The sequence below is a fragment of the Tursiops truncatus genome, chromosome 4 (assembly GCF_011762595.2).
Source record: "Tursiops truncatus isolate mTurTru1 chromosome 4, mTurTru1.mat.Y, whole genome shotgun sequence".
NCBI lineage: Eukaryota > Metazoa > Chordata > Mammalia > Artiodactyla > Delphinidae > Tursiops > Tursiops truncatus.
The window spans coordinates 82,310,136-82,320,568 of NC_047037.1; the positions used below are offsets into that span (position 1 = coordinate 82,310,136).

General features: G+C 40.3%; 1 protein-coding gene across 1 annotated transcript in view; it reads left to right on the forward strand.

Annotated features, from left to right (window-relative positions):
• Positions 1-9,029, forward strand: part of LSAMP (limbic system associated membrane protein) — a 654,959-nt gene extending 645,930 nt beyond the window's left edge. Inside the window, exon 7 of the mRNA XM_033855816.2 lies at positions 957-9,029. Coding sequence (XP_033711707.1) covers positions 957-1,054 — 98 coding nt within the window. The 3' untranslated portion in view covers positions 1,055-9,029. The remainder of the gene's footprint in view (positions 1-956) is intronic.
• The last annotated feature ends 1,404 nt before the right edge of the window (positions 9,030-10,433 follow it).

The window sequence follows — 10,433 nt, forward strand, 5'->3', positions numbered from 1 at the left end:
AAGCATACAGTCTTAAATTCAAAAGTCTTTGGTGTGAAAAATACTACTATTTTTCTCTTGTACTGAATCTCAATGAACAGAACTATATAAAAGGAGAAAATGCAAGAGGCAAAGCATAGGAGACAAGCTCTTTGGACCTACACTTACTGCCTCCATTCTCTTTGTGTCAGCACACAAATCCCTTCCCCACTTTCCTCTCCATTCCTACACCCACATCCTCCAAATGGTGTCCACATTGGGAAAAACTCAGGTGGCACTGGGAAACCCACAGACAGTCCCTCCAGGATGAATTCTGGGCAAGTTCAAGCCTCAGTTCTGCTTCTGGTTTGGACCTGCCTTGCTAGGCTTTTTTGTTTTTGTTGTTATTGTCTTTAGTTTTTATTTTTAAAGTGTCAGATGAAGACTTTGAACCAGATGACCCCCTGCTGCTGCTTAAGATTCCACAATGAGTTGACTTATTTTCTGCCTTGCAGCTAAGGTGCCACCCAGCCATAAGTGTTACTTTGAAACAATTCCCCTCCCCGTTAACAAATAAATAATTGCTGCTTCCCCCCGAGAAAGGAGAGAGTCGCAGATTGGTTCCATGTTTATTGATGGAGATGCTGTGATGAATCAGCTGGAGGAGCCCGTGTCTGGCTGCTGAAGGACACTCACCAATGCTTGGAATCTTAATGAGTGCTGGCATCGCAGTGCTGTGCAGAGCAGGGCGTGCAGGATGAAGTTGGGCAAAGAGGAGGCCACTCCTCCATCACACAAGATAACCCTTAAAATACTTATAGCTCAAGGAGAAGGATTTAGAAAAGATCGTGAGCCCTTCTTGGGCTGCATATAAGTGCCCTGACTTTGAGATGCTGGTACGTGGCCCAGTCTTACCTCTGACACAGTCAGCTGTGAGCTGTGACATAGAGTGGGCCAGATGTAACCATTCTCTTTTCTCTCTCTCTTTTGCACTGCAGGACCTGGGTCGGTGAGAGGAATAAACGGATCCATCAGTCTGGCCGTACCACTGTGGCTGCTGGCAGCATCTCTGCTCTGCCTTCTCAGCAAATGTTAACAGAATAAAAGTTTAAAAATAATAATTAAAAAAACACACAAAAATGCGTCACACAGGATACAGAGCGAGAGAGAGAGAGAGCGAGATGGGGGGAGACCGTTTATTTCACAACTTTGTGTGTTTATAAATGAAAGGGAAAATAAGAAAATGAAGAAGAAAATACAACATTTAAAACAATTTTAAAGTCCATCAATAAAAACTGACGTATAATTCAGGGTGGGAAAAGTTCTACCAAGAAATGTGTATTTCTAAGCAAATGTATACTGTGTAAAGACTCCATCATGGTAAAGAGATCCAATGTTGTAATAATAAGACAACTGAAGAAGTACCAGATGGATATTAACCCTCCACCACCACCGCCACACACACACACACACACACACACACACACACACACGCACACACACACACACTTTATCCTTCCTTCATCTTTTTTCACTTGTGGGGAAAGAAAAAATACTGTCTTGCAGGTCTTGCCTTTGGTGTTTATACTTCCATCATCATTTTATTCTGATTTTTATTTGAGCTGACTCATAGCCATTCAGACTATCAATGAAGTCCTGCCCTGAGCCTTACCTGGCTTTCCTGCCTCCACTCTCTCTCCAACTTTTAAGACCATCTCCTTTCCCTCCAGTGTGCTCTATCTCCCCCACATCTGTCCGGGATATGCCCCCTTTATCCTCCCCGCGCCGCTTCCCTTCACTCTCCCCCGCCCGCCCCCCCAGCACTGGTCACGCCGCAGATGCTAGGAAGCGCCATTCTAATTCTCTCCACTGCGCGCGCGCGCTGTTTCTCGCTCTCAACGTGGGTGTACGTGTGTGTGAGCGCGTGCGCCTCTCTCTAAAGCATGCCGAGGGAACGGTCCATGTGTACATAGACTCATTGTGCTGTAGATACTGTCGCTCATCGTAATCTTGAGATGCGGCTGTGACAAGGGGCTGGGGCCGTGATGGGAAGGAGGCCAGGCGCAGAGCTGCTCCACCATCCACGGCTGTCACAGGACCTGTGTGTATCAGCCCAAGCTGGGCCCCGCCTCCGGGCAGAACCTCATCTTCCTCCCAGTGCAGTCGTCAGAACCCAGTCCAGAGTCACTCAGATTATCACTGTCAGTGAAAGTGCCTACTATTGATGGGGTGAGCAAACAGCAGAAAGAATCAGTGATGCGTATGAGGTGACCTAAGAGAGAAGGTTGACCGACTTCACTCTTGTTTCCCGCGTCTGAGGGATTCATGTATTTCCTGGCTTTTTGCAGACTCTTGGTCCTGCTGTGCCACAGGAATGAGTAGCATGTGTGGAGCAAATTCCCAGAAGCAGGAAGGTCTCCAAGTGTTAAGTCCTAATGAAAGGATGAAGATCCACGTGGAGATCCTAAGCAGCCCTGGTTTGCCCCCTGTCCAATCTTCAAATAACACTGCATTTGCCCCGTGGATTTCCCTGAGCAGAGATTTCCCCTATTTCAGATAAAATACAGTGAGCATAAGCAAGGCGGGAGAAGTACAGGTGCCCAGGTCCCTACTCATATGGTAGAAATACTATCACAGCCCCAATACAAAGCACTAGCCATAACAAAAAGGACCCCCTCCTTGTGCTCCTTTGCAGCTCTCTGTCCTGGTGTTTTAGGCTAATACTTTACTTGGTGGCCCACATCATCTCCCTTCTCACCCACTGATGGTGTTTGCAGCACCACTGTTCACAGTATTCCATCATTATCTTAGGGCTGGCCACTCCACTGGGAATGGCATTATATTCCATCTTTCCTGCTCAGTCTTGGCTTCTAGTCTCCTGAAAAAGATACAGTGGGGGATATAGTGTTTAAGTTTACATCTACAAGAGCCATCTTGCCATTAACACTGAAATGTGAGTTCTTAACCAGAAGAGCTGAGAAACTTGTAATCATTTAGGCAAAACTTACATACATACCACAAAGCTTGGCATCACCACCACACCAGAAGGATTTTCTTAGGAAAAGCCTTACAGAGAGATCTGGCTCTCTGTGTGTAGACATCTTTGTCAGGAAACCAACCATTGCTTTCACTTAGGTAGGAGGCATTGGAAATGGCTCAGTTAGTGAAAGGAGAGAGGATTGTTACTGAGGTCATAATTGAATGTATTTCAGCAGGGCCAAATATGGTACCTCACCAAGTCTTAGAACCTGGGAAATAGCTGTTATGTGATGTAAAACAGGAAACTTCATAACTGTAAATCAGAAAGGGAAGGAAGGAAGGGAGGAAGAAACAGAAAGACAGGGAGGGAGAAAGAAAAAGGAAAAAAGAGGGAGGATGGAAGGAAAGAGGGCAGGAAGGAAGAAAGAAAAATTAAATAAATATGAAATTTATCTTAATAGATTTTATTAATTGAAGGCTCTTTGCAATGAATCTCATCTTTGAAGGTAACGATCTCCTTGTTGAGCAGTAATCTTAATCTCTGCTAGGGAATTCTGTTGTTTGTTTTAAAAGCTTAGCACCAGACTTCTTTTATGATTTTGCAGCTTAGACATGAAATAGAAGGACACATTGGGCTTGGTGGTGGGTAAAAGTATTTGTGGCAGATCCTGACGTAGGGCTGACATTCTTATCCAAGGTGGTAGCTACTAAAGTATAGAGAAGGCGAGCCGTATTCCTATGCAGCATCAAGTTATTGACAATCAGGGATTTCCCTAACAGTTTAGTCTTCTTAGTGCAGGAATAAAAGCTTATCATCCTTGATGATCAATATTTCCCATATATTGAAGAGTCAGCCTCATCCTTAAGTGGAAGCTGTAGTGGAGTGCATGCTAATTTAAAGATATATAAGAAGAGAAAAGTAATAGGAGTTAATTCTGATTAGTATCAATTTCAGGAACAGATCCCCATGGCACGTCACAGAATTTAATCATACACCTAGATTTCTTATTGTCTCTACCTTATCCTAAGGACAAGGTCTTGGCGTTATGGAAGGAGATTATCCATTCAAAGGCATGTCTTTGCCATGTCGGCACCATTTGTTCCCTGAGTTTTATTATGATGGTCCGTATATTAAACATAATTAAACATATATTGAATATTGTGGTGTTTGCTTATATCTCTGGTAAGATCTGGGTATTTTGTCCTGTCTCCTGTTTCAGAGCAATCATTGACCCCAGAAACCTCAGAGGTTTGAGGATGTTTTTAAACAATGTGAAAAATGGAAGAAAACGTAGTTTGGAGAAAGGTCAGGAAAAAGGTAGAAGCCAGAGAACTGACACCAAGAGAGTAAGTTTAAACATGGAACTTCTTGGAATTTAGTTCATCACAGTGTGATAAATCTCTTCAAGAATTTTGTCCATTGGTAATCAAAGCTTGAAACCCTACAATGAAAAGAACCAACTGGTTGGAAGCAGTATACTGAAGGGAGTGAAATACATCAATTAAACTGAATGGCTAATATATTTAATGTCCTTTGTATGCAAAGTAAAACTCTACCATTCATAGAATAAAATCCTTAGACCTGATTTGCACTTAACTAAAGCGGAAATGACCTTGACCAAGGGCAGTTCCTGAAGAATGAAAACTGTCCTAGGTTTTACAATTGCAGAATTATATCCTCTGTGCAATTGTTCACCAGAACGTTTTGCCTTGTTGGAGGAACCGTCTTACTAGTTTTGAGACATAAAATCCCTCTGCTGTAAAAGAACTAAGGCTTAGGGAAAAGTCCTTTCATTTTCCGCTGGGAGGAATTGTCCCATTGACCTTTGCCTTCTCTTCCAAATCAGACAGACGTCACCCTTGCCCTGAGCATTTTTTTACTACATCTTCAGACAATTGGGGCTATTCATAGAGACCTTGTAAAAGTACTCGTGATTTTCATGTTCTTGGAGGACAGAAACAAAAGTCTGTTTCTCCTCCAAAAATGGACTTACCTCCTTTGCACACAAAAACTAAACTCCTCAGCATGAAACTGTTTCTGAGTTATTACCTACTAAGTTATTAGCTTCTTAACCGTTCCAGAATCATAGATTCCATCCCCAGGTTAGTTGTGGTTTGACTGCTTCTGTTGGCTTGTGTCCCAGAATTTCCCATTTTGTTTTTTGCAGGTCTTGAATTATTTGTGGAAAAATAATATATATGTGTATGTATTTTTTTTAAATCTTATCTTTACAGATGCTATATTTACAATATTGTATGTATTATAAAACAAATCTAGAATAATGATTTAAAGTTAAAAGGAAGAAAAGTACTGAATTTGGTTTTAAAAAAAGAGCTATGCTTCATTTAGAAAGACATGGAGCCCCATTTTTCTACTTTGTAATGATTTGTTTAAAAGGAATTTGCTTATGGACCATGTTCCATGGGAATAACCATGGCCTTATTTTTCTCTTCAACTTTAAAACCTTTCAGCCTGTGTTTAGTCTTGGTTCCTAATAACTATCTTTTTTTTTAATAGAAATATAAGTGCAATGCTATACCTGACCTACAAAAACTATTACTATTTTGAAGACAAATATTAAACACACCACAAAAATTGTTAGATAAAAACCCTGAGTTAAGAAATGCAAATCCAATTTAGGAAGGCTCCTTTACTTAAGTGTTTAAAATATTTCTTCTCCAAAGACTGCATTTGCTCCAGTGGTGTAAATTTTCCAGAGCGGTTGGCATAATATCTGTAAACGTCTCACTAAAGGCAAAATGGAGTTTACATTTATGTGCATAGAGTAGAAGAGAAGTAAACTATTCTCATTTGCAGCTATGTTGTTAAACGTGGCCAACTGATATTCAAGAAAGAATTTTTCTTCACCCAGCAACGCACATGACTTTCCTGTTGGCAAGCAAGCTGGTGTTAATGTTAGGGGTAGGTTTAGCATTTACACCAGCGTAAATGTTTATGGATATCATGGAAAACTTATTTTAAAATCTTGATTTCCCTTCAGCGCATTTACATACTGTGTGCTGATTAATAAATTAGGCACCAATCATGTGTAAATCAGTAGTTTATGTACATAATATAAACTATGTAAACTTCATTTTTCATGCAGGGCGCAAGTTCAGCTAAACCTATGAATCTGAAAGGAAAAAAAAAAATTAAATAAAAATAAATAAAAGCCAAAGCATGTCACAGGTCAGAATGGGAAGAAGGATGACTAATTGCCCAAACATGAGGTTGTCTCAGCAAAAGGAAGCAGACCCACAGAACTGTTAAAGGTTCACATCCTGATCAGGTCACAGGAGGCCACCTCTTTGTTCCTTCAGGACCTAAGTGGGGTCTCTCCCAACTGTTGCCACAGTTTTCTCACCTGACCCCAGAGCAAGGGAAATGGAGAGACAGGAAGGACGGACTTCTAAGCGCTCATGTGTCTGTTACATCAACTCTCAAGTGTCTTCTTTACCTCTTACTTACCACCTAAGAAGTCTCATTTCAACAGCTCCAAGGAAAGTAAGTTACCTATACCTTGATGAGCAAAATATTATTCAGTTTTTATTTTCCATCCAACAAAGTCATTGGGAGAGCTTCTTTGTCATCTCAATCCTAAGAAATTGAGGGGTGTTAAAAAAATATGTTATATCCTTGAGAAATATCTTGCTAAATCACCCTAGGAAAGAACTACTCTTGCTTACTCTGGTAGATCTATTTTCTATATATCTATCCTGACTGTTGCAAATGAGGACAGAATCATTTTAATCAGGAGTATCTCTCTCAGGCACGTTCTCTTGAAGTCTTTTTGAAGTGTCTGTTGTGTTTAACAGAATGACATATACATGTCTTCTGCAATCTGCACAGCTGGTACATAAATAGTCATCAAAGAGATCACTACAGGGACCACATGAATTTTCTGCAAAGACTGTTATCAAAAGAAATTTAGGTCAAATTAATATTACGCTTAAAGTACTCTCCTCTACCCAATATAAATGACAACTTTATAAAGTGAGGTAGGTGGAAGGTGGATTGGGAGTCAGGAAAATTGGGTCCTAGCCCTGGGTCTGTACTATAAGCAAGCCATGTGACCTTAGATAAATTAATTAAACTTTCTGAGTCTTGGTTTTCTCATCCGGAAAGTGAGAAATTTGAATGACATCTCTAAAACTTCAGTCTTCTCTAAATTCTCTGATTCTGAATAAGAATTTAATCCTCCTGTAGAGCTGTGCCCACCTCATCATTCTAAGCAGCTATTTGTCATCTCTGGTTTGATCACTTTGATCTAGTTTGATCTTCACTTCTCAGAACCATCATGCCAACATCTTCATCTCCAAAGCCAAAACTTTCTAGAATACAGGGTCCCTGGACTGGTTGTATAATTCTCTTCTGATCAAAACTTCTTAACAATGTAGAGAAGGGACACATTCAAATTATGCTGCTGACATTGAGAGAGCTGGAGTTGTTTCCTTAGTTAAAATATTATAAAATCTAACTGTTGAACTATATTCTAATCATCTTTCATAGGGAGAAAATAGCCAGATTAGGTATTAGGCATGTAATAAGTGAGGAAGTTGTGCATGTGAAGGGAAACAGTTGTTTCTCATCCTGGGCCAAGTGCCTCATGATAGTAAATCGTTGTCCTTGAAAACTCTTTGCTTGTGCTGGTGGCCATAAGCATGTGGTCCCAGGCAGATTCAAAGGCTGTTCTATGAGAAATGAACAAGATAATATATTTTGTTTTGGAAGGAACTTCTAATGGCATAAGTTTCCCTAAACTTGACTTATAGGCTCTGTAGTCAAGTAAATGGATGGAGAGAAAACAAACCTCATTTTCAAAGAGTACAAATCAGGACCATTTTAAAAAGACAAGTTGAAAATAGGACAAAAATAAACACATTTTAGCAGGTTATAGAGCTGAATATAGTAAGAGTTGTGAAGGCCAAAATCAAATGTGAAAGTTAAGTACTCTGAGCAGAGCATAAGTAGAGAGGATGGTTTCTCAGACGATTAATGAGGAATTACCGTGTGCCATGTTCTGGGTGGATTGAGCACAGCTGCTCCTGTCTTGACCCAACAAAGTATAGCCCCACGCTATGCTAGATGCTCAACTTAGCATCTGTCCAATGGTAGCTTTTCATTCATTGCTTAAGAGAACAGAAAGAATCCGAGTCTCCTGTGCACTGAAAAGCAGGGATTATTCATAACTTCCCAGCATTAGTATCACTTTAGATAGATAAGGATTTACAATGTGCTTAGAGTATGTATGAAACTCCCTTTAAGTGGGAAAATGACCTGCCCACGAGACAACTCCCCATTTCCAGGGTGATTTCAGAGGTGCCTCTTTTTGAGTGATGCTCCTGGGCAACTCCCACAGCTATGTTCTTCTCTGAACAAGCCCTCTCTATGTAAAGCCAGGTACAGAGTCAAAATCTGCTTCTTGCAAATGAAGAAAACCCTTGGAACCACTAGCTTCCTGGCATGCGGCAGTAATTCTAAGCTATCTGGAGCCTTTTTTTAAAAAAAACTCACTTCCCTGAGTCTTTGCTCTTCACCAGAGAATGTTAAAGGTTCATCCTGGTGAATTACAACCAAGTTCTGCTCCCTAAGTGTTTACTGGGAGTGGGAGAAGGGTAAAGTGAGGAAATTACAGAAGGAGAGAAGCATGGGAGAAAACCTCCAGCTTCCTTCCCCTTCCACCTTCCTTCTCACTGCTCTATTGAAGGGTGTATAAATTCTGCTCTTGGTTAGAATTCTCCTTATTAACAGTGTTATATACATATAAATATATATATATGAGTATATTCCTTTTTTCATCCCTCTAGACATAAACAAAACTTTCCTTGATGACAGAAACTCATGGCCATTTTTCTGTTTGGGTTTTTTGTTGTTCAAGGCTTTTTTATATTTGTTTATTGGGTGGATTTTTTTTCCCCCTGGATACTAGCTCTGTGAAGGAAAATAAAAAGCGTAGTGTGTGTTAAAAAAAAAAAATTAAAATTAAAAAAAGCTTTTTTCCTTTTCTTTTTAAATGTATTTAAATTCTGTTTCTCTGTTCTGTTACTTTACACTTATGAATGCTCTGCTCTTCTGTGATCTTAAAACAAAATGAAATAAACGTGAAAAGGAGATGTGTCTTTATTGACCTGAGTCAGTGATCTCATGGTTGACTGCACTGCTTCTTGGAAGTTTTTCATGAATAAGATAGGAAATGAAGCCAATGATAATGAAAACTATGTGAAGAAGGGGTGGACCACACACGGAAGAATCACTTGCAGGCCCTCTATCAGTGTCTCTTCTATCACAGAAGGTAATGTGGTATTTACAGTAATTGTCTTCATCTAAGCAAAGAGAGTCTCTGAAAGTTTTTTCTTTTTCTCCCTCAAGGACTCATAAGAAATAAGCAGAAATTACCATTGAAAAGCTACAGATAAAGCATTAAGAATTTTTGATTGTTAGACTTGAGTGAGACCTTAGGACATGATACCAAAAATCATTAGGGAGTATATCTCCATAATAGGGGTTATCTTTAAGGTTGAGTTTTAATAAGTTCCAACCTGGTAGCAGTAGGAGGAAATAAATTACCTTCTAAAGCCACTTTTTTTTTTTTTAAACTTATTAAATAAGCAGTTTGTTCTCTATTCTTGCTGAGAGCTGTTACCTTCACAATACGTTTTCAGAATCTCTATAGAATCCCCATAGCATTGCCCAGGATAGACAGGACATAGCAGGAGGAAATGAGAAATAAGCAATTCGAAGAGGTGAGGTTGACTGTGCATCAGAAGTGATTGGGAGGGTCTGAAGTTTGAGCTGCCAAACTGGGTCAGAAAAAATAAGAGAACTGATCCCAAATCAGGGTGGGTGGCTGGGGGAGAGGGTGAAGGAATGAGCACTCATGATCGCCTTCAATAATCAGCAAAGGGTCTCAGACAGAAGCAAAACCTCCTCTCCCCTCCGGTTCAAAGAGATAGTTTAAGGGCCAAATCTCCCCAAATTTGAATTTTATATAAAACTCTTGAAAGTGCCTTCTTCAATGAGTTTGCCAAACTCAAGGTTAAAGACATAGTTTTCAAGTAAGACAGCCCTCACATCAGACACCAGCCACAAATTCAGGCCCCCCCATTTCTGATCAGCTGGCTACAAACTCAGGGGTTCCCACTCACCTCTCAGATTTAATAGTTTCTAGAATGACTCACAGAACTCAGGAAAGTGTAATACTTATGATCACAGTTTTATTATACAAAAGGATACAAATCAGAATCAGCCAGAGGGAGAGACGAGTAGGGGGAGGTCTGAGGCGAGTCCCAACATGAAATTTCCATTGTCCTTTACCTGTGGAGTCAGAACACATTACCATTCAAACACACTGATGGGTGACAATGCACAGTTACCCACCCAAGCTGTGGTGCCCAGAGGTCTTACTGGAGTTTCATTGCTTAGGCATGATTGATTGAATCACTGGCTACACAGCTGAACTCAAACTTCCAGGCCTCCTCCCCTGACAAGATGTCAG